General features: G+C 50.6%; 1 protein-coding gene across 3 annotated transcripts in view; it reads left to right on the top strand.

The window, feature by feature from the left end:
• Window positions 1-23599, top strand: part of DPP6 (dipeptidyl peptidase like 6) — a 616516-nt gene that overhangs the window by 171203 nt on the left and 421714 nt on the right. For 2 of the 3 annotated variants that reach the window (XM_045564624.1, XM_045564623.1), the window contains exon 1: window positions 21927-22299. The exons of the other annotated variant lie outside the window; for it this stretch is intronic. In XM_045564624.1, the coding sequence (XP_045420580.1) occupies window positions 22243-22299 (57 nt within the window). In that variant the 5' untranslated portion in view covers window positions 21927-22242. Of the gene's footprint in view, window positions 1-21926; window positions 22300-23599 lie in introns of those variants that run through there. 3 annotated transcript variants of the gene reach the window in all.

The raw sequence follows: 23599 nt of genomic DNA, 5'->3' as shown, positions 1-23599 counted from the left end.
ACTGGGAAGTGGCAACAGTACTGCTACGTTGCTTTGGGGATTGGGGACGAAGTAACCAGCACAGAGCTTGGTCTTACTGGAGCCATTTAATAAATGATGGTCACAGTTATGACTATTAATAATTAAGTAGCTACTAATTCAGTTTACATTTGGATTTAATTAATAATGGTAATGAGTGGGTTCATTACCAGTCCAATAACAACATATTTGCAGGCTAAAAAGTCATTCCTAGGGAAATCACATTTTTCTATTTCCTTACATTTTCTTCTACCAATCATGCAACGTAAGAGCTACATTAACTGCTCACTTTGTGCCAAGCCCTGTTCTAAGCACTTTGCAAATACTGACAGGTGCTATCCTCAGAGCCACCCCCAGGGCAAGTGCAGTTATTGTCTCACTTTTGCAGGTGAGGAAACTGGGACAGATTAAGAAACTTGGTAGAGCTGATAAGTGATAGAGTTGTGTAACTATTAAGTAATAAGGATGCAATTTTTAGTGCCAGGTTTATACCTCTACATAGGATGATTATGTCCTGCACAGGATGTGGTGGGCTCTCCCTTTGTTGTGATCCACACTCCTGTCTCTTCTCTTCTTTGTCTCAAATGGTTTATAAACCCAAAGGTATTACACAACTTAGCAGCAGCATTGTTCACTGTCGATTTATATAACTTGTGACTAATTTTTTAAAAATCAAATATAGCTGCAAGTACAAAAGATTTACCACCAATGACTCTGCAAGAGAATGTACTACAAGATCTTAGGGTATTATGCTAAGTGGTATCTCAAATGCATTTTGCATCTCAGTGTGAGATCTCCGGTGTGCAGTTGTGTGCAATTTGGGTAGGACCTGCTTCGAAATGAGCTACACAGATGGATTTTATCACAGAACTTATTTATATCCACAGCCTCATTTTTATAGTCCTGCCACAGATTTAGGAATTTGAACTTTCTCTGGTGCAGTGGGCTGCATCCTGCTACCTGAGAGACATGCAAACCACCCTCGTCTCCCGGCTCCTCAGCGTCAAGCACAGTGAGGGCGATACTGTGTAGGGGTTTGGAGCTAAAAATTGATTTGAGACGTGGGTCTTTGTGACTCTATCTCGGTGACTTAACCTTTCAAGGCCTCCATCTCCTCACCTGTCAAATGGGGAGACTCCCCGCCAGAGAGGGCGTGGTGAGGACCGCGTGGAACGATGCGTGTTGGCGAGGTTGGCGTGGGGCTGGCACAGCGCCTGGCCTGTTCTCAGCATTTGTAATATTAGCTGCTTCTCCCTCTGCATCCCACTCTGCCTGTGGCCCCGTGAAGAATGCATCGATCTCTAGTTTCCATTGACGGTGGCAGCCTTTGCCGGGTCATTGTTCCTCAGCAGCTCAATCCGGTATCCTGCTTTCGGCGCCGTTCTTTTTAGGGCAGTGCTTGGGCACACGCACCCGGCGATCTACAGAAAGACTTTCTTAAACAGCGCGTTGGTAACAGCGCTGAGACAGCCTCACCCCGGGTACCGATTAGCATGCCCCCACCCTGGTAGCTTTCAGAACTTCCCTGCGTTTCCGTACCTGTTGGGAGAGGAGCTCGCAGCGGCCGAAGTGTGTGCCTTCCCTCGGCTCGGCTCCCACCTAGGCTCAAAGCAGGGTGGGGGGGCAGCCTGTGCCTCCTGCCATGGCATTTCCGCAGGAGCTGTTCCTTTGGGTGCCATCGAGCTGAGCTGCATGCTCGCTGGAGGGGAACTTCCACAGCGGGGGTTATTTATGCTAGTTAGGCATCTAAAAGATTGTTCTCCCAGCCCTTCACGATAAAACAAAATAAACCGAAACTCTCATGTATATTTGGACAGATATATATATATAGATTCCTAAAGGGTTTAAAAATAATCACACGTGGACAATTTACAACAGGGGGTTAACTGAGAGATTTTGACTCTTTGGAGCGATGCCTGAATGCCAGAAGTTCCCTGGACGCCCTGCTCGGGCCAGGTCACAACATGCCTGGCTTCTCCCTCTGGACTCGGGCAAAACCCGTCCACGTCTATACCCTGTCTCCAGCCCCCACCCCCACCATGAAGCATGAAGTGAAATCCAGAGTAAGCCCTCTCTGAATCGGGACCAGCCTCCACTCCGGGTACTTACCCGTGGACCCTGGGCATGCAGTCTGCTCACCTTCCGGGCACTGGGATGCCTGCTGGCTGGCCCCAGGTCATTCATGTGAGAGACAGAAGAGAGGTCTAGGTGTGAACTCTGCAGCCATAGGTCTGCTTTGAATCCCAGACTTGACATAGCTGTCTAATCTTGAGCAAGTTATTTCTACTTTCTTTGTGTCAGTTTACCTATCTGTAAAATGGGATAACAATAGTCTACTTCACAGGTTATTTTAAAAATAAATGAGATAATACATAAGTAACTGTTAGAGTGCCTGGAACATAGTACTTGGTAATAGAGTTAGCCATCATCATCATCATCATCATCATCATCATCGTTAATAAGAATTTAACGAATGCCATGCAATGTTTGAGGTTCATGGGGTATCCAATGGCTCATTTCTTTAAGGATCTTACTCTCCATTTGAGACAAACAACAATTAATCTCAAGGCATAAATAGTCATTGTTATAGAGATCCTTTAGCACAAGGAAGGAAGGAAGTGCAGGAAGTCCAGTAGCTGTCTTGCATAGACAGAGCGTGAGCACTGTCAGCAGTCCTGGTGATCTTGCTAGACTGGAGCTTGGACGGTGAAGCAAGACTGAGACTTAACTGCATGGAAGTTGAAGGACATGAAAGTGTGACAAGCAGAGATGAGCCTGCCATCTGCATGTAGTACCTTGGATACTGCGCTATCCTCTGGGGCATTTCCTCCTCACTCTGACGTCATAAGAACAAGAACCCAGTGCTTCCGGACCCTGATCGTTTCAGTCCTCTTTGCAGATGCATGGCATGAAAACAGCTGTTTCAGAATTCAAAAATTATATACCGTGCTATATATTGCTCTTTCCTTTTCAAATTATTTTCAAATATTGCCTCATCTCATCCTCATGACATCCGTATTAGATAAGCATGGCAAGAATTATTTCTTATTTCTCTGTTTGACAAATTGGGAAACTGAGTCAAGAGGAGCTGCCTCATTACGTTCATTAGAGAGGGGTGGCAAGTCCTGGAACCCCGCTGGGTCTTCTGGCTTCTGAGTCAGCACTTGGTCCCTGAGACCATGAGACGCTCGTGCAGGTGGGTCTTTGCTGCTATATAGACCCAGTGGAGTCATTGTCACTGGGTCCTACCACAACTGTGAAAGGATTTGCAGAACAAGAGAAGTGAATGAGTCATGCAAATTTTAACTATTTCTTAAATTAAAAGTGGCTAAAGAACCACAAAGAATTGAAAGCAAGGACTCAGATACTTATATGCCAGTGTTCATTGCAGCATTATTAACATTAACCAAAAGGTGACCCAAGTGTTCATCAACTGACGAGTGAATAAATAAAATATGGTATAGCCGTACAATGGAACATTGCTGTCTTTAAAAGCGATGAAATTCTGATACATGTTACAACATAGATAAACCTTGAAAACATTATGCCAAGTGAAATAAGCCAGACAGAAAAGGACAAATATTGTATGAATCCATTTATATAAAATATCTAAAATAGGCAACTTTATGGAAACAGATAGAAGTTTAGAGGTTACCAGGGGCTGGAGGGTGAGGAAAGGGAGATTCATTGCTTAATGACTACAGAATTTCTGTTTGAGATTAAAAAAAGTTTGAAAATAGATAGTGGTGATGGTTTTACAATATTGTGAATGTAGTCACTGCCACTGAATCATACACTGGTTAAAATGGCAAATTACATTACAAAAGCACAACTATAATAAGCTTCTGTGAGCAAAGGGTTAAAAAATATGAGAGGTGGCAACATGACAACACAAAAAATATTATACATTGAGAGAAGCATGGTAGGTGCTTATATTTTCCATGGGTAAAGCATTGGTATCACAATGTGGAGGTGATATTTTAATTTCAAGACTGATGATTTCTGCTGTGCATTTATTAAACGCATGCAGAGTGCTGATATGTTTAGAATATGGAAAAGACAGAATTTGAAAAGAGATAGCAATTTAACTTTTTGCAAGAATACTCTGACATGTTTTTCATCCTGATGACTTAACTGGTGATAAGAAAGATGAGAGAGTACTTTCGCAAACGTATTTATTCTTACACTCTCAAGAGCCATTTATCATCCATTCTCCCTGTCATGCTGAAATATACCTTTAAGACAATATGGGTAATTTCTCAATATTTTAAAATGTATACGCTCTAGATCGGTGTGCTAAATATTTCGCAGTGTGTGCACTGTACTCTGGGACAGAACAGATTTGATCTCCCCAAACCATGGCACGGAACGGAGCACTCACATTGTAAGGAATGGAAGGAGGGGGTGGCTCACTGAGAAGGGACACAGTTTTGTGAGCGATGAGGAAAACAAAAAGTGACCCTGAGATCCTGGTCTAAAGTCAGCCTGCAGCTTAGTCAACAGCCTTGGGCCATTTCATCACCGTTGTGGACCTCAATGGACACTCAGTCCCAGGGCTGCAGTGCAAGGCAGACGCTGAGCCCTGGGATCAGGGTACGGGTGCTACTGGCCGTTGTGGAACATTCGGATGAGAGAACGCAGCAAAGAGCTCTCTTAGGCAGGCAGGCAGGTTATTTGTGCATTTGACAGCCTTGCAGAGAGACGACCTTCAGCTACCAAGGGGACTTGGAACGGCACGTTCTGCTGTGGGCAAGGGCATCGTGGAGGAGACCTGAATTTTAAGGCAGGACTCCCAAATGGCTGAGAGTCTGTGGCCAGCTGACCTCGGGCCCAGACATCAGACGGCTCCGTCCCTCTCTGGGGCCCTGCAGCCTTTGCTGTGGCCGTGGACGACGGTCCAGCCCTCCCCCCAGCGCCAGGGGAGCAGCTCTTCCCTCTGACTCTCTGGGCTCTGGGCCCGACGTGCCCGGTCAGCAGTGGCAGCTCCCGGCCTTCAGGGAAGTCACACACGCGGTCTCTGTTTTCTGAGAAAGGTCGAGGCTCCCGCCAGCAAGACGCTGTGTGGAAAACGCAGGAGCGACGCAGACCCACACAGACGCGGAGGCGTGTAGCCAGTGCCGGGTCTCCTCAGTGGGGTGGGTTTGTGAAAGTGCCCAAAATGAGCACAGAGGGAAGGAGAACAAAAATCAAACTTGCTGACGGGCAGGGGACCCTGCGAGCGGAGGTGCAGAGGACTCCGTTCCTCGGCTGGGTGGCTGCCAGGGGTTTGGACAGATCCTGCTCAGTAAGAAAAACCTCCCCGGGCAATAGTCCATCTTGGCTGGTCTGGGGCAGTGTCACATGGCTGTGCAGCTGGACAAGTCCCAAGTGGGCCCTCTGCTGTCGTCACCTGTGGTCCCAGGATTCTGTCCCAACGAGAAGAACAAAGGATGCACACAGGAGCTGAGGAACAGCCGGGAGCGGTGAGCAGGAGCAGGACAGCGCGTGGCGTCTGCTGCCCGCAGCGTCCATCTGCTCGGCCGCAGTCCTGGGACCCGACTCCCCGGCGGGCAGCAGGAGGGGCTCCTGTCTTTCCCACCTTCCCTGATTGAGCCAGAGCGTCTGGCGGAGAAGGAAAGGCCACCAACCAGGAACTCAGGGAGGAGGGATGAGCCCTGCAACCTTGTCCTGAGATGTCTCTGCTATTATGTCCCTAAATGATGGAGGATATTAAGGTGACAGGTGACCCATCTCAAAGGTGTGAGGTGTGTTGGAGGATTTGAGCATCACACAGTAGTTGTTCTTCTCGGGAAATAAACCTGATGGTAAAGACGGGATGGAAGCCACGCCCACCCGGAGGACCCAGGCACATCTTCACCCACCAGGACGTCCCGGCCACCGGGAAGACCAGAGAAGATCCAGTTCCTCTCCAAGTCCACACACTTACCCGAACTTAGGTCTGTGGGGCCACGAAAACCTACCTCCAGCTCCAGGAGTTTGCTTCTCTTAGAGCTAAACGCTGGGAAAGGTCCCTCCCTGGCTCGTTCTTCGTGCGCGTGAGCCCAGCGAGCTCTGCCGTGTGAACCCCCTGCTGGGGCGAGGAGGGGCCGAGAAGAGGTGCTGGGCGAGCAGAGGACACGACCTTGGAAGATGAGTCAGGACCAAGCACAAAGACTTGGAACTGGGACACGGGGTGTCCGGATGCTACTGTGCCCGCCTGGCCAGGTGAAGCCAGGACCCCTCGCCACCCACTCACGGCGAGGGAGGTATGTGGGAGAGGCAGAAGCCACTAAGATGCCTCAGCTACCGAAGTGTCCCACTGGAAACAAGGCAGCAGCGTCCAGAGAACTTGGAGCGAAACTCAGAGCCCAGGCCCTGCCCCGACCGCTGAGTGACCCACGCCCAGGAGTGCAGCCTCCCTGCGCAACTGGCATCTCTAGCAACTCTTCCTTAGGATAGGAGACACGATTCGTGCCTTGCCCACTTCTTAGGGTGGTTTTGCACAATGCCACCATATGTAAAAGCATGTCATAAGCTGTTGTCTACATGGAGGTCACGATTCCGCTAAAACAATTCGACCTAGATGATGAAGCCATCCAAATTTTGCTCCTTGCAAATGGCAGCAAAGAAAGGCTCTGTGGCAGTGATTGTTGCAGCCCCTGTTTATGGAGCACAGTGTATGCCAGGCCCTGCTTTCACCACTTGTGATGTGTTGGTGACAACACAGACGACAATACCTGCCTTTGCAGGCCCACATTCTAGAACTCATTTAAGGAGAGCTAGTTCCACACAGGCAGGTCCACGTGCCGGGGGCAGTTATACATAGAACGTGACAATCACGAGCAAGAGAGCGACACAAACATCAACTCCAGGGATTCTTCATTTTGGAAATTGGTGTGTGTTGCCAGGCTCTGCCACTCTGAGACTGACTGACTGTTGTGTTGCCCGATTTTGTCCTGGGTCAGCTCAGAGGAAGCTCTGTGTCGGGGCGCAGGCCCGTGGGAAGGGGAGGCCTGTCCCGGCTCAGAGAAGGGTGTCCCAGGGCAGGTGATGGTCTACACAGAAGGCGATGGGAGGAAGAGGAAAAGCAGCAGAGGGCCGGGGGCTCCGGTGAAGGCAGAGCGTCAGTGGAGAGGCAGATTTCAAATGGAACAGGGTGGGTGAAACATAAGAAGCAGGAATCAAACGACACAGAAAAATATTTCCTAGACTTGGTAAATCATCCAGACCCTGGCTCCCAGCTCCTGGCTGTCAGAGGGACAGAGACGGTCGGCGTAGGGCACGTTGCGATGCAGGCATGAGGTGACTGAGTGCACTGTGAAGAACCCTCCCATCCGAGCCCAGCTTTGACTCCGGCTTGTGGGGGCGACACCACCCAGTCCAGGGTGAAAAGGCAGGACTGAGACCGACAGAGCTCAATCCTCGCGTGTCTTCAATGAGTGCACATATCTAGCGAGCACCTGCTGTATGCTAAGCACTAAGTAAGGTGTCAGGAGCATAGCAGTGAACAAGGCTGGCAGGTCCCTGCCTGCATGGAGCCCAGGGAAGGACAATTAAACGAGAACGTGGAAGGGGAGGGTGACTCAGCTCACAAACTCCCTATGCATGTAGCAGACTCGATGGTAAAACCCAGGGAGGACCCCCTTCTTTGCACAGCTGCAGAGAGCATAACTGAATTTTTGCACATTGAGTCTTTGTGTATTTACTTGTTTTTGCCAAACACCCCACCCCAGGGTCCAGTGTAAGTAGGAGCCCTGGAGTTACGCGTCGCTTAGGGCACTGAATCTCGCTTTCCTGAATGCGGATCCAGTCTCATCCCATGAGCCAGACCGACCAGGACATCAAAACAGGGCAGCAAGGAGCCCTCAGGTTGAAATATAACGGTTGGGAGAAAATGCAGCGCTTGATGGAATGACCAGATGGGCGAGGATGTTGAAAAATAAATGAGGTGTGATCACTGCAATTCATTCCCATCATTATAAAATCACTTATTATTAAGGTCCTCATGGGCACAGTGCCATGCCAGGGAACAGTACAATGAAGGCTGGAAACAAGTGACCAGTGTTCCCAGTGCTGGCAGTGCCCTGTGCTGGCCCTTCAAGGGAATTATTTGTGTTGCTGCAGCCAGATGTATCTAAAGAAAATGACCAAAGAAAATGATCAAATCTTAATTGGTCGCCATGTTCTCTCAATTGTACCCGATACGCAATTTTAATTTTTCTTTTTATTCGTCTCTACTGTTTTACTGCAGACACTTCTTATTTCTTGCTCAGACTACTCCAAAAACATCTTAAACTGGAATCTCTGCCCAGCCCATTCCCACGCTCTGAAAAAAGACCTTTCTAAATGGCAGACGTGCTCATGACATTCTACTGCCTACCGTTCTTCAGTTATCTGCAGGGTGGGGGGCTTCCCCTTGAGAGGGGGCTCTGCGGTGATGTGAGCCCCCCCCGGCCAGCCCACCCACCCTGCACTCCCACCAGGAACATTCCTGAAGATCCTCAAAAGCCCCTTCTCGTCCCTGACCACTCTCTTTTACAGATGACATTCCACGTGACAGTCTTGTCCCTCTGGCCCAGCGCCCCAGTGTTCCCGAGGGGCATCCTGCACTAGCCTTCTGCAGTCATGGGGCCCTGCACCTCCTCTCTTCACACCTGCCTTCCTGCGCATCTGGAATGTTCTGTTCATTTTTCTGTTTGCCTTCTTACCACACTCAGAGTCCTTCAAAGCCGGGGCTTGTACTTCATCTGTCTGCCTTTCCCTAGTGTCATATAATCAATGCTCGATAAATGTTTGGGAATTATATGGGAGAGACAAAAGAGAAAATAGGTGACCAATCCGAATTCCAGTAATAGTCTCTTGTTTTGGGTGGAGCTGAAACTCAGCAAGTCAGACAATAAGGTTGGCCTTGGGAACTAGTTTGCAGTCACCACCTGCTAAAAGATCCATGTTCCCTGTGACCCCACGATGAGAGGCTCACCGAGTTGGAGAACAGCCCTGGGACCCCCAAAGCCTCAGCCCACACTGGGCCCATTCCCTCGCTCATTCCTGCCTCCCCAAATTAAATTGGAAACCAACATGGGTTTGAAAAGGAGGCTTCTGAGTTTGCATAAATCCCAAAATGCAGGCCAGAGCTGGTTTAGTTTGGTTCTTTTCACTGCAAAAATGACAGTTGCATTCACATTATCTCTGGATAAAACAAGTCATTGTGAGGATACACCCCCTAGAAATGGGCCCTGAGGGGTCTCCAGGGACCCAGGCCACTCCGGGCCCCGCCGTTCCCTCCCCATCTCCCACAGCGTTGAGGCTGCACCTTCTGCTTTCTGTTTGGCGTCTGGTTTCCACGCTCGCTTTCCCAGCTGCCTCCTTACAGCCCACACGCGGCCTCCTGTCAACACGAACATGCCCCACAGACCACTAACAGACTCTTGGCTTTTCCAAATTTAAGTTCTTGGCAGGGTTGGCGTGTTTCATAAACGGGTATGTTGGAAATGAGAAGTTAGGAAGTGCCGGGACCTGAGGCTGCATGAGGAGTTGGATCTGGAGTTGACTTTGGAAGGTCCCCTGAAGAAGCTAAGGCATGTGAACATTCTTTGGAAGGTAGAGAAATATTCAGAACAAAAGAATCCTGGGCCATCCACGGACAGGCTCAGTCCCTCGTTTAGCTTCCAACAGACCCGAGCACAGCGGCTTCCGACCATTTCACAAAATAATAATACCTTTATTAAAAGCTATATCCATTTGTATTTCCTATTTTATTCTACTCTTTCAATGCTTATTTACACAAGTAGGGACAGAATAAGTTAATTTCGCAATATAAATCTTGGGTCTATTTTGTTATCTTAGAGTGATGGTTGTCTTCCTTTGGTTGCTTTGTGTTCTCCACCAAGCGGTTATCCTGTCTGTTTCTTGTGGGGTTGGTGGAGATTCTAACTCCCATTCCACCTCTCATTTATTACTGCACTTAGGAAATATTCTTCTTTTTTATTTTATAGGCTGGGCTCTAATTCTCGAGAACTTTCACTTTTGTTCTAATTTTCAGCAGAAGAGACTCAAAATATAAGTCGTAGGTAACTTGCATGCCTGTCTGATGAATTGACAAAATATATCTTCCTCCTGCGTTTCATCTTCGACTGCTGGCATGTAAGAAGTTTTCTTCTCTTTGGTGGTCACCGTCCTCCCTTTCCACCTGCTGTCCTTCCAAGCAGCCATCCGCAGCGCAGGGCTCGGCGATGCCCAAGTGCTCTGAGCTGTGGCGCGCTTTGTCCGAAGGTCTGTAGCTCCCGTGCGGGAGACAAAAGTGGAGGCGTCCGACTGAGGCTGAGACGGGTGGGGGTGTGGATGGCCCCGAGTTCTAGCAAAGCCCCTCATCCTGCCCCCTTCATCTGGCAGCAGGGGAAGCTTCCTCCAGCACAGCTGGAAAACATCTGGCTGAGTCCCTCTAGCCTGCATTCTCCTTCTACTGATTTCACTTCTGTTCTCCCCGTTCATGTTGACGTCCCTCAGTGTTTGTGACCAGTGACCGTGCTGCCCCAGGAGGTCCCAGAGGAGCTGTGAGTGTTGCGATTCTGTCTGCACTTCTGTGGATGATGCGTCCTCTAAATGGCGAACTGGTTCTGGCCTCCCCAAGTGCATCTCGTGGAGACACTCTCGTCTCTTGATCTCACATTAGGTGGCACTCCAGTTTTCCAGAAGTTCTCTCCCTAACACACACACTGTTTTGTTTTTTTCCTGTGTGCTAAGCACTGGGGATACAGAGATGGACGAGACATTCCTTGGCGGAGATTTCAGCCTAGTGATGAGAGGAGCCATGCAGTGCGTCCCTGGTTCGTGTCCACTGGGCTGCAGAGATTTTATTCCACTTAACTCTGCCTCACACAGACACAAAGGGAAGGGCCTGGAATGTGCAGACAAGAAACTCTTCTGACACCAAAGCTCGTCCCTTTAGTGGATTTGCAGCCTTCTCCTTACCCAGCCCCCGTCACAGGGAGACTCACAGTGAGGCCCGGAGCCAGGCAGTGGAGGGGACGGTGACGTGGGAATGTAGCAGGGACTCAGCCCGAGACTGGGGCATGACAACTGTGCTGGAGAACAGTGAGGTGGGGGGCAAATGTATGGGGCTGAGGGGCAGGAGGTGACATTTGAACTGGGTGTTAAAGGATGAATAGGAGCCCGCCAGTGGAACTGATGATGCCTTGCAGAGAAAATGCCAGTGTGTTGGATTCCTCTTGTTTATTTGTATCTCCAGTTTTAAGTTCCCCCCTTGACTGTCATTTACACTTTCATTCTTGTGAGTCCCCAGGGCCAAATCCGATGTGTCCTGTAAAGTTAGACAATAGGGACTGTATTGACCGGTCCTTCTCTTGGAATTTTCTGGATGGATCTTTTTATTCATTTATTTCATGTTGAAAATGAAGCACAAGACCCTAAGTGTTTGGGGGACATTGCACCTAAGACGTTCTCCTGCATGGCCTGAAAACCCTCCCCAAGCCCAGTCCTGCTGCTGCACGGCCAGGCCTAGCCCAGGGGAGGCGGGACCCGGGCCAGGAGGGCTCCCCGGAGGGCGGCTTTGCCATGTCTTTCCCAGAGTGCCGTTGAAGGGACCGTGGCAGTGGAGACAGCCGTGTCACCCACCACGCCGTGTGTTCCCTGCACAACGTGAGAGCTTGTTTCACAGCTGGCACCAAACGAGGGCCAAGCCAGCATCCCCAGAAATTTCAGCTAGAGCCGTTAAAAACCATGAACACGGCATCTGCCGCACTGCTGTCGCCAAGGTCATCTGGCAGCCTGCGGCGGCCGAGGTGCAGCATGGCGGTGCTGCGCCGAGCAGAGCCAGCCATGGGCAGACCGGCCTGGCACCAGCGTGCCCTCGCTCTGCGGATGCGTTCAGAGGCGTGCGATTGTTCAGGGGCACGTATGAAAAGCAAAACCACTTGAATGAAATGAAGCTACCTTGGACTGAAACATGAGAATTTTAAAATGAGGTTTTCGGAGTGTCACACCATTGGTATTGCATGAGGTCCCCTCTCATGGGTGAATGGAGGCTGCCGTCCAATGCCGGGGTGTGGGCGTAGATCTGAGTTGGTTTTAAAACTGCTTTGCATCATAGCACGTTTTAGAAAATTGATTATCAACCTTGGAATATTTACCTGGACTCACAAAGTAAAATTTTCAAGGTGGAGGGTGATTTAGGCAACACCTAATGTAGGGAGCGTGGTTAATACAAAGCGCAGAGAGGTAGCCTTAGACGTAGGGTTTATGGCCCGGCCGCCAATCAAACCACTGCCTGTGTGACTCGGGACAAACTACCCTTCCCTCTGAGCCCCAGTGTTCATATCTGTAATTGATAATTAAAGCAGTTCCTCCCCAGAAGTGGTGTGCGGGCTCATGGAGGCAGTGCAGGTGGCAGCGTGGGCTGCACAAGCTCTCACTGGGTGCTACCGTGACTGTCCCCACCCTTGTTCACAGCCGCGGGCCGGAGATCCACAGAGCTGGGGTTCTTGGCACGTCACTACCCAGGGTCCGCCGAGAGCCACCATCCTTTCCTCCTCCTCCTTCTTTGTTTCCATCTCTTCCTCACCCCTCCCTCCCACCTTCCCTCCTCTTTCTTATCCCCCATAACCTACTCCACTTCCCTCCCGCCGCCAGCACACATTGTGCTGTGTTTGATGGCAGCTTTTGGGTTGTATGTATTAATATTTTTGCAAAACACATTTTGTATGAATGTTTTTTATTTGTTAAGTGGTTTGAGTATGTGTATACCTGTATGTGTTTTGTGCATATGTTTTTGTATATCTTATTTTTTTGCTCACACACTGTGTTTGTGAGGCATCCGTGTTGCTCTGTGCACACACAGTCCACTGCTTGTAACCTCTGCTCAGCGTTGCAGGATGCAGGCCCATCTGTTCTGCACACCACCACCACCCCCGCCCCCGGGGGGACAGACGGCCGGGGGCCTCCAACCTTACGTTTTTATCTCCTTACACTTCTTAAGGCAGGAGCAAAAGACATCTGTGTGTTGCAAGTTTCTCTCTCCTCTTCGACTGTGAGGTGGTGAGAGATTTCCTGACTTGACACACAAAGCAGCCATTGCAGAGCAGTTCTCGGCAAACACAAAGCCAGTGGCTTCCCAGGCAGCTGGACACGTGACTCAGGCCAAGCCACCCATGGACTTGTCCCCAGGAAGGGTGACAGCCTTAGCTGCCACACTGCAACTCCCATCCTCTTACCTTATAAAGGTTTGTTATTAGCAAGGGAAGTGTCTTTTAGGAAAAGAAAAGATGAAAAGCCTGCAAATGTGACTTGTAATAGAATTCCTTTGAGACCTCAAAGCACCACATTACGCACTCATTTATTCAAACGAATGTTTTCGAGCACTTACTCAAAAATAAAAAAAAAAAATAAGTGAGAGGTGATAGGGATTTGGTGAACTATTCGAATGCTTTCTCAGTATTTCCCAGATCCATAGGGCATTCCTGCTTCCTGGGCACTGAATCCCTTTCCACGGAATGCGTGGGATTTGCAGACAGTGCTGTGCGGACCCACATGGTCAACCGCGGGAAGGATCCGTCAGCGAGTGCCGGCTTCCTGCAGACAGGCAGTGAGACACAGCTGGCGGGTGTGGGGGGCCCTGTCCTAACTAGCCCGAGCATCTTCGTTCCTGAGAGGTGTGTCTGCCAGGTGGATTGCAAATGCATTAGCGTTTTTCTTTTTCTGTTGTCTTTCCTTTTTAGGGGGTCAGGGAAATAGTCTACCCTGACACTGGAAGATTTTTTTTCCTACTGAATCTGTGATCCTGAGTAATATGACCTACCTTTAGCTGACATGTGACAGAGTCGCTCTAGACCAGGGGTAGGCAAATATCCTGCAAAGAGCCAGGTTGTAAATATTTTACACTTTGCAGGCCACATGGCCTCTGTCACGATTGTCACCTCTGCCACTGAAGTGTAAAAGCAGACATTAGATAATAAATATGTAAGTGCATGGGCCTAGCATGTTCCAGCATCACCTCATTTACAACACAGGAAGGAGGCCAGGTTTGGGCCCCGGGCCCTGAGTTGCCAACCCTGTTTTAGATGCTCACCCAGCTGCTACGTCTGGACATCGACTTAGACACAGTGAGTCTAGTGAGGCAGGTCAGCTCCCACTGCTTCCCGGGACTCTCCACAGTCATTTCAGGGGAACGCTCCCAGCACGACCGTCAGGAGTAGTGTGGAGAGAAGACAGAGCGAGACTTGTACCTCGTGATCTGCAGCTTGGGTGTGTGCGGCAGAGAACCCACAATAGCAGGACCTGGGATAAGACAGGAATTTATTTCTCTTTCTTGTAAATGAAATGTAGGGGTGGACAGTCAGAGACGCACTGGCCGCCCCCCTCACCAGACCCCCGGCCCCTCCAGTCACATTTCCTCCCGTGAACAGCCAAGACGGTAGCACGCGTTCCAGGTGGCAAGATGGGAGAAGGCAGGCAGGAGACCAGAGAGTAAAGCCAGCACGTCGGCCCTGGCAGGTGCCGCTGCAGGCTGCTCTACTGCCCACCTGTCGCGGCTAATTTGAGTGTCAACCTGCTGAGGCCATGGGACCCCGGGGTTTGGTCTGTCTAGATGTTGCTGTGGAATTTGTTTTTGTTTGTTTGTTTTGTTCTGAGATGTGATGAACAATTCCATTAATGGGCATGGAGGCAGATTTCCCTCCATGATGTGGGTGGGCCTCGTCCGATCAGTTGAAGGTCAGACGAGAAAAGACTGGAGTCCCCCAGGGAGGAAGGGGGTCTGCCCCGGATGGCCTTGCCCCAGGCTCAGGCTGCAATACCAGCTCTTCTCTGGGCTTCCAGCCTGCAGATTTCACATGCAAGAGCCCCCAAATCCCATGAGCCAATTCTTTAAATCTCTCTGTGTACATACATACTTGTACATACATACATGTACACAGACACACAGGCCACTGGTGCTGTTTCTCTGGAGAACCCTGACATGTCTGCAGCCCATTCACCAGAGAGAACTCGGACTGCCCCTCTAGGCTCGAGGGAAGCCGGGAATGTGTTCTCTCTTCTAATAGAAAGCAGCATTCTAATATTACAGGGAAATAAGGAACCAGATATTGAGGGACGGCCAGTGTCTGCACAGAAGTGACGTCCATGTGGCTCTATGGCACCTCCATACACTTCTTACGTTTTTTTGTTTGTTTGTTTGTTTGTTTACAAATAAGGAAACAATTTGAAAATGAAGGAAACCCCAGGTCAACTGGATGTGATCCTCTATCCTGTTCCGACTTCTAGTTTGGGAGATTTACCAGCGATACTCTTAACCAAAGAAAAAATACCCCACCTGTCACTCTAGCAAATGGTGCCTGACATGTGGGGTAGGGGAGGGGGGAGGCTGGCAGGGCCTTTGCCAACCCTGTGCCAGCCACCCTCAGTGTGCACGCCCCAGGGAGGGCAAACTGCCGCCTCACGCGGCTCCCGAGGGGAAACGCTTCCATCCATCCCAAAGTCGCGGGGAGGAGAGCAGGGCAGGACGAACTTTGGGTGCGTTCACGCCCCCAGCTGTAATTTGGAGGGTGCGCCAGATGGATCCAGACGTGCAGCCTTGCTCGTGGGGCCTGGGTCTTTGTTCTCACCAGCGAGCCCCTGCGCCGTTCTGCCCACACCCCCTCGCCTGGGCTCTTCTTCAAGACATTCCTGTTGAACGAGAAGTGGCTCCCCAGTGTCGGTTAGTGGACACAAGGGAAGTGTGCTACCCAAGCCGAGGAGGGCCGATTTGGCTTCATGGCCATTCTGATACGACAGGGACTTCCTCCTCCTGAGGGGAGGTTTACCAGTCCATGAAGGGGCTCACGGGTGGTTTGGTCCATTTTGGGGGCATTTTATGTCCTGTCCCGGACCCTTTCCTCTGTCTTCCCAGATGTTCTTCCTCGAGGTGCTGCCTCTGTGCGTGGGCTGCCCTCGCTCCTTGCCCACGGGGGCACTGGTCACGCAGACCCCGCAGTCCCAGGATCTCAGCACTCAAGTTATAAGCACTCAAGGTCAAGCCAAAACCAAAACCAAAACCAACAAGCCTCCAAATGCAAGGAGATAACTTTTCTGTCGAAGGTTAAGATTTCTAGATAAGACATCAGTGGTAACAGTGGGTATGTGGTGGTCCATTGTTGGACAGCAGGTTCTCTATCTAGAAAATTATCCACGATCCCTTCGCCCTTGGTCATTTCCAGTGTTTGTTAAAAAAAAAACTATATATATCTCCCCCCATTTGTTTCAACTTGTTTCTTTGGATTCTGGCATGACTCCCGCACATTGCTTTTGATTTTTAAAGAACTGTAATTTAGAAGTAGCTTCTCTTGCAGATGGTAAATACTTAAAAATTCAAAATCTTCACAGCTCATCATGCTCTAAGGACATTTTGATCTCTGCTTTATTGCAACAAGTCAGTTGGCATGCCTACTTCTTGCGGGAGGGTTGTGTGCACATAGTAGGTGCTTGATAAATGCTCGCTGATTAAGTGGCATGGAAGCAGAGCTGTTGCAGCTGATCAGGTAATGGGGCAAGGTGAGTGGAAGTGAGAAGAGGGAGAATCGCATCACAATGCAGAGTGATCCAGGCTGCACGTCAACAAACAGACCTCATTAGCTGTGCCTCTGCCAGCAGCCCTGGTCAGACACACGTGAGGGGTAGGAGCTGGATAAAGGGTAACTTGGCTCGCCCCGCTGAAAAAGCCTCTGTCCCGCTGCACCTGCGTAGGACTGGCTGGGCCTCAAACCCATCCGTAGGGCTGTTTGCAGGTACCTGAGAGGTTCCGGATAGAGCTGGGCAAAGTGCCGGTGGAGGAGGGAGGTGAGGAGCATGGCGAGATGAGCAGCTGCAGGAAGCCCCTGCTGGCAGGTGGGCCTGCCCCCGTGCCCTGCCAGGCTCTGGGTACGTGTGCCCGCAAGCACAGTGCAGAGCTGTCCTGGCGAGTACTGGGCACTAGTATAGTCTTTTCAAAGTGTGTTTAATGGCTGCCACAAAAGTACTCAGCTGCGAAATGGAAGTGCTTTCACTCACAGACACACGGAGCCTTCACCGTCGCCTGGGAAGTGCGGAGATCAGCAGGTTTTGCACGATGCTACTCGGAAGGTACTTGTGCTCCGTCACATTGGACTCTTGCTAGACTCAAAGAGAGGTGCTGGCCCAGAGTCAAGGTCTTACTTAGCAAGACCCTTTGAGCTGCCTGTGGCTTGGCAGAAGCTGGAGTAGACTTTAGGAGTCTACTCTTGTTTGGAGAATTTGAGGATGGATCTCCGAGCACTTTGGTGCTGTTTTAAGAGACACAGGAAGACTGGTGTGTGTACATGTGGAGGTGGCAGGGGCGGGGGAGGAAAAGGTTTGGATCAGACAACTGGATCTGAATGCCAACTCTGCCATCTGCCGCTGACTATGGATTCGGGAGAGTCTGTCAATCATTAAGCCTCAACTTCTTCATAAGTGAAATGGGCCAGCAGTAAGTGTTACGGGCTGCCAGGTTCTGCAAAAATCCCTGTGTTGCAGCCTTAACACCCAGGACCTCAGAGTGTGACTGTGTTTGGAGATAGGGTCTTTCAAGAGATAATTAAGTTAAAGTGAGGTCATATGGGTGGGTCCTAATCCCCTGTGACTGGTGTCCTTGTAAGACGAGGAGATTAGGACACAGACACACTGAGGGATGACCACGTGAGGACACAGGGAGAAGACGGCCGTCTACAAGCTGAGAGAGCGGCCACAGGAGAACCAACACCTTGATTTCAGATCTAGTCTCCAGAACCGGGAGAAAGTAAATTTCTGCTGTGTAAGCTGCCCAGCGGGACTTTGCTGTGGCAGTCCTAGCAAACCAGTACAGTAAGCACCTAACAGATTTTTAAGGATTAATTTAGGTAATTAGGTAATCTGTATAAACAGCTCAGTGTCATTCCTAAAGCATGGACTAGGTAAATATTTTTAATATTTTATGTCCAGGTATTTCAAGGCAATGTGATATGGTGGTTTAGGGCCTGGACTGCCAAAATTCGAGGTCTGGTTTGGCTACTTACTCTGAGTGACCCTGGGTTTTATATTAAATTCTCTAAATACCAAGTTCCTTATTTGTAAAACAGGAAATAACCGTACCTGCATCATAGAGTTGCTGGGGTGTGAGGTCAGATACTGGCTGCCCAGCGCTTAGTACGCAGCAGGTGGCTGTTTTATTGCTGTTATGACTGAGGGCAGGTGAGCATTTAGTGTCCCCCTTTGCTAAGTGTGTCTGATATCGATTCAGTATTCAGTGAGCACCTCTTCTGTATAGGGTGCCGGGAACAGGGGTGGAGGATACCCTCCTGCCCCTGGCCACACCCCTGCCCCTGCTAGATTCACCCTGAACTCCTCTCTGATTTGTATTTCCTGAAGTCTGTAGTTACTGAAAATCATAATATTTATAAACACTGCTTTCTAGAATTTTGCCTATAAATTCTTTTCTTTGGGTCTGCACAAGCTGGTGGGGGTGGGTAGTATGTCCTATATCTGCCAGTTGTTAACCTTTTCTCTGACCAGAGAGTGTTAGATGATAATGTAGAGGAAAATTTAGTTTTGATCTCCAATGAAAGAGATCTCTGTGTACTTGCAGTAATATGCAAATAACTTTAGCTTGAGAAGATAAACTTAAGTACGATATTTGTTCTCTAGAGCAGCGGTCCCCAACCTTTTTGGCACCGGAGACTGGTTTCATGGAAGACAATTTTTCCCTGGACCTGGGTCGGGGGGATGGTTTCTGGATGATTCAAGCTAATTATATTTATTGTGGACTTCATTTCTATTACTACATTGTCACTTGCCACTCACTGATAGTGTTTTGATATGAGTCTGCGAGCAATTGGTTTATTATGGTCTCTGTGCAGTCAGCCCTCTCTGCTAATGATAATCTGTGTTTGCAGCCGCTCCCCGGTGCTAGCTTCACCGCCTCAGCTCTGTCTCAGGTCAGCAGGCATTAGATTCTCACAAGGAGCAGACGACCTAGATCCTTCGCATGCGCGGTTTACAGTAGGGTTCAAGCTCCTCCGAGAATCTAATGCTGTGGCTGCTCTGACAGGAGGCCCAGCTCAGGGGTGATGTGAGTGATGGGGAGCCGCTGTAAATACGGGTGAAGCTTCACTAGCTCACCTGCCGCTCACCTCCTGCTGTGCAGCTGGTTCCTACCAGGCCACGGACCAATACTGCTCTGCGGCCCAGGGTTTGGAGACTGCAGCTCTAGAGGGATGCTGATTAATTTTAAAACATGAATGAAGGGCAGAACCTTTTTTTGGTGTTTTTTACTATGGTAAGAACACTTAATATGAGATCTACCCTCTTAAGAAATTTTAAGTGTACAGTACAGTATCATTCTCCATAGGTACAATGTTATACCACAGATCTCTAGAACATGTTTATCTTGAATAACTGAGACTTTACGCCTGTTAATTAGCAACTTCCCATTTCCCCTCCCTCGAGTCCCTGGCAGCCACCACGCTACCCTTTGCTTCCGTGAGTCTGACTATTCTAGATGCCTCATGTAAGTGGAATCATGCGGTGTTTGTCTTTCTGTGCCTGATTTATTTCACTTGGCATAATGTCCTCCAGGTTCACCCACGCTGTTGCAAATGGCAGGATTTCCTGCCCTTTTGCTTTTAAAAGCACAGTCAAGTATGCAAAAAAGTAGACAACTGGAAACCTGGTGCCAGAACATCCCATGAGAAGGCTCTGGGTGGCACAGCCTGGCCTGGTTCTCCACCAGCAATTCCCAAACTTTCCCACCTGAAGGCTCCTGATGGCAGAGCTGATGAATGCGGGCGGAGGGTTCTGGGGCCGGGGCCTGGCGATCTGCGTCCAGCAGGACATTCCTTTGAAGTTATACATTCCTTTGTGTAATCTTACAAATATGCACAAGCTTTGCATTATATCCATATTCGTTTTAGGTGTAAAATGATATTTTGATCTCCTTACTGAGAAGGAAAGTGGGACATGCCTGAAAGTGTCCCCACCACACCCAGCCGAGCGTCCCCGGGTGCCACGTCCCCAGTGTAGATGAGTGCCCAGGAGGCCTGTGCAGGAGAACAGGTCTCTGCTCCCTTGAAATCTCCATCTTCCCGTCTGCTGTCGCCCCTGTCCTTGGGTATCACTCCTGGGTCATGTCCATGGCATCAGCAGGTTAGCAATGAATCCTTTCTGAGATGTTAACAGACGAGAGCTTGAGATCTGACCCGCCCCTGGGTTTTAGGTTTAAGAGGACTTTTTGGAGACAGAAGAATTCTGAGAGCCTGGGCAATTCTGAGACTGCGGTTGTGAAGGTCTACTCTGAGGCAGAGGCTGCTGATTTCCCTCTGGTCAAGGTCCTCCAGGGGCGACTGCATTACAGGTGTGTCAGGGGAGAGTGACTACTCACCTCCCTGCCCGGCCCTTCTCTCCATGACAAGTTAGCTTAGCAACCTCACAGTGGCTGCCAGGGCCAGGGATGGGACGAAGGTGGGACCTTCCACTGAGGATCCTGTGACTACAGGCAGACTACCCGAGAGCTGGCCAGCATGTCCTTGGCCTGGCATATTCCCTCCTGCCAACATTGGTAAGAACTTAGGTTCCAAACATGCCAGTAGGAAGCCCACAAAGATGAATAGGGCTGGAACTGACACCTTGCCGCCCTGTGGTGAGGGTTTGCATGGGGTTTTCTTTCTTGTACTCTTGGCCAAAACATGCAAGCTACCAGCCGTCCATCCAGACCTCTTGGAATCTGTGCCAAATACACAGACCAGAATTAAGTTCAGGCTTTGCTAAAGGTGGCCAGCCACTCTGCCATGATCTGGATTCATCTGTCAACTCTAGGGAAGGACACGAAGCCTTGGATTTTGTAAAATGACTCAGGGGGCGGGGGCGGGGCACCCGGAAGTCTCCTAAACAACCTCTTGCATGGAAACGTATTTAGTTTGCCTTTCCTCTGTGAGGAAGTGCACTGGGCCTCCCAGAGGTGCAGAGGCCGGAACAGTCCTCCCCGGCCTGCAGGACTTTACCACTGGGGGTGCTGACTGGTGCCCTGCCTACAGGTGGTTGGGCTCCCCCAGGTTGGGGAACGCCTGTCGCCAAGAGCCAGTGACGGAAATAGAGACTCCAAACCAGGAGTTAGAGTGGCATGGGCAGAGGGCTTGGTCACATGCACACTGGGAGGGCAGTGACATAGCCCCACCTGCAAAGGACTGGCTAAGTTAGGAGCCCTCCCTAGAGCTGCCATAGGCATTCCTCCTCTGCCCACCAGCTCTGTGCCCTCGGGCCAGGCAGGGCAGGGCACCCCGGGCAGCACAAGGTGGAGGCCTCAGGCAAGGCCACCTCCTGTCCTGCTTCCTCTTGAGGGCAGGACACGGCAGGGAGCCCTTATGTTTCTTTAAGGCCATCGTACAAGCTGGGGTTTTTGGTTTTTTCCTCTCCTTTATTTATTTTAAGGGAGACTCCTTTGAGGCCCTGGTTGATTTTCTTACAGAAATACAGATTCTTTGACTCTAAAGATGGAACATGAGTTTACTGAATTTTAAGGAAAATAAAGGCCATATTTCAACAGCTAGCGCCCCTGCAAAACCCATCGGGCAAACCGAAAAGCTGCTTCCCCTGTGCCCACAGACCACCTGGCTTCTCAGAAGCACCAGACACTTTGCAGCAGGGAAAACAAAGAGCATCCCCCCTGCGGCCACCCGGTGCCCCTGCCCAGGTAGGAGCAGGCGGCGCGCTCCGCTGCAGGGGCGGCAGCTTCAGCCCCCTCCCACTCCCGGCACGGTGGCGGGATGTGCGAGGACAGGCGACAAGGTCCCGGGCTGCAGTTGGCGTCCCACGCGGCCCCCTGCCCGGCCCAGCCCAGCCCAGCCCCGCCGGGAGCGCGCGCCCGAGCATGCGCCGTGCGCGGCCGGCGGCGGTGGGGAGGCGGCGCGCCGCCCGGTCCCCTCCTGCGCCCGGCGCCGGTGCCGGTTGCTAAGCAGTATCGTTGTTTCTGTGGCGATTGCAGAGGCTGCTGCTAATTGGAGAAGCCCCGCCGAGCAGCGGCATCTTCCCTCTTCTGATCCCGGCGCTCTTGGCATTTCCAGAGCGAACTAGGCTGGTCTGCGCGCCGTCCCTCCCCCACCCTCCCCAAAATAGCCGGCGATTTCCGAAGTATGGACTGAAATCGCACGCTCCCACCTCGCCCTTGCACCCGGCTGGCTCCCAACTCCGCGCGAGACCCCGGCCGGCGGTGGCGGGCGCCCTGCAGGGACCATGACCACCGCGAAGGAGCCGAGCGCCTCGGGGAAATCCGTGCAGCAGCAGGAGCAGGTAATGCTGCTTTCGGGGTCCCTGCGCCGCGTGTGCGTGCGTGTGTGTGCGTGCATGGGAGAGAGAACGTGCATTTCTTGAATGGCTCTGTATTTGTTTATGCCTGTAGCCCCCCAGCCACCGGGCTGGGAGGGGACACCAAGGGCTGCCCGAGGGCTGCGGGGGGCTGCCCTCCTCCCCCGCCCCCTCTCCTCCCGGAGGGTCCCCGGCCCCATCAGTGCCGGGCACGCGCAGGGGCATCTGGCAAGGTAAACTTGACGTGAAGCACCTTTGGACAAAGGCCTCTCTTCAGAGATGCCTCGTTTAATGCCTTAGTTGTGAAGGTTCCCAACTAGTACTTTGTCATTTTGGGGAGAGGAGAGGAAGGGGTGTAGCAAAAAATAAAAAAGAAAAAGAAAAAGAATCAGCTTATTCTGACCCTCCAACAGGACTTTGCTTTGCTTCTAAGACAAGTGAAGAGAAAATGAGCTATGTTTAAAGGACGTTTTTTTTCCATACACCTCGTGCCCCTTTTCCTCAAGTGTTTTTTGAAGGTATGAGCAGATCCACGCTGCCCATCCTGGGTGGGAAGAGAGCGACTCTCCCTGCTGGCCCCGCTGGAGGGTGCATAGCAGGACTCAGTCGGGCAGGAGCAGGCGTCCAGGGTGGCTGGGACAGAGAAGGTCCGAGGGGTCTGGGTGGCACAGCGCAGCCGCCCTGGCCCCACCGTCCGTCCGTCCGCAGAGGCTGGGGCACAAGGGCGGCAAGGTGAATCAGCAGGCCGGCTTCGCCACTCCTGTGCACCGTGCACTTCCCTTCTTGCACATCTTGAGGGCTCTTGGCTTTTAATCACTGCTTAGTTCACCTCAGGCAGATCATTAAAATAGATCCTGGGAGACACCGGGAGATTCGGGAGCAGTTTGCTCAAGCTTGGTAAATCAACAGCATATGCTGATTTCTCCTATTTATTTTAGGGTTGCCGGGTCGGTCTCATTTGCTGGGATTGGGGCAAAGAAAGGACACCTCTCTAGAGTTCAGGAAAGCAAAGGGCCACGCTGGGGGCATTGTGTGGCAGACTCCTACCATTCAGGCACATACATGAAGCCAACTTTGGATTTATATTTAGTGTGAACTCCATATTGGGGGTCATTTTGCCAAAGCCCATTTTTTGATTAGAAAAAGGGGCCATCATATTACCCTAATCACCATCATTATTGTCACCATCTAAAGGATTTAAATGCAATTTTATTTCTTCTGGGAAGAAGATTTTCTAAATTTGGGCATCTAAAAATTCTTATGTTCAGTGTGAGAACTGGTAGAA

This window comes from Lemur catta, chromosome 11 (genome assembly GCF_020740605.2).
Source record: "Lemur catta isolate mLemCat1 chromosome 11, mLemCat1.pri, whole genome shotgun sequence".
In the NCBI taxonomy this organism is placed as follows: domain Eukaryota; kingdom Metazoa; phylum Chordata; class Mammalia; order Primates; family Lemuridae; genus Lemur; species Lemur catta.
This window is presented reverse-complemented; position numbering and strand designations above follow the sequence as displayed.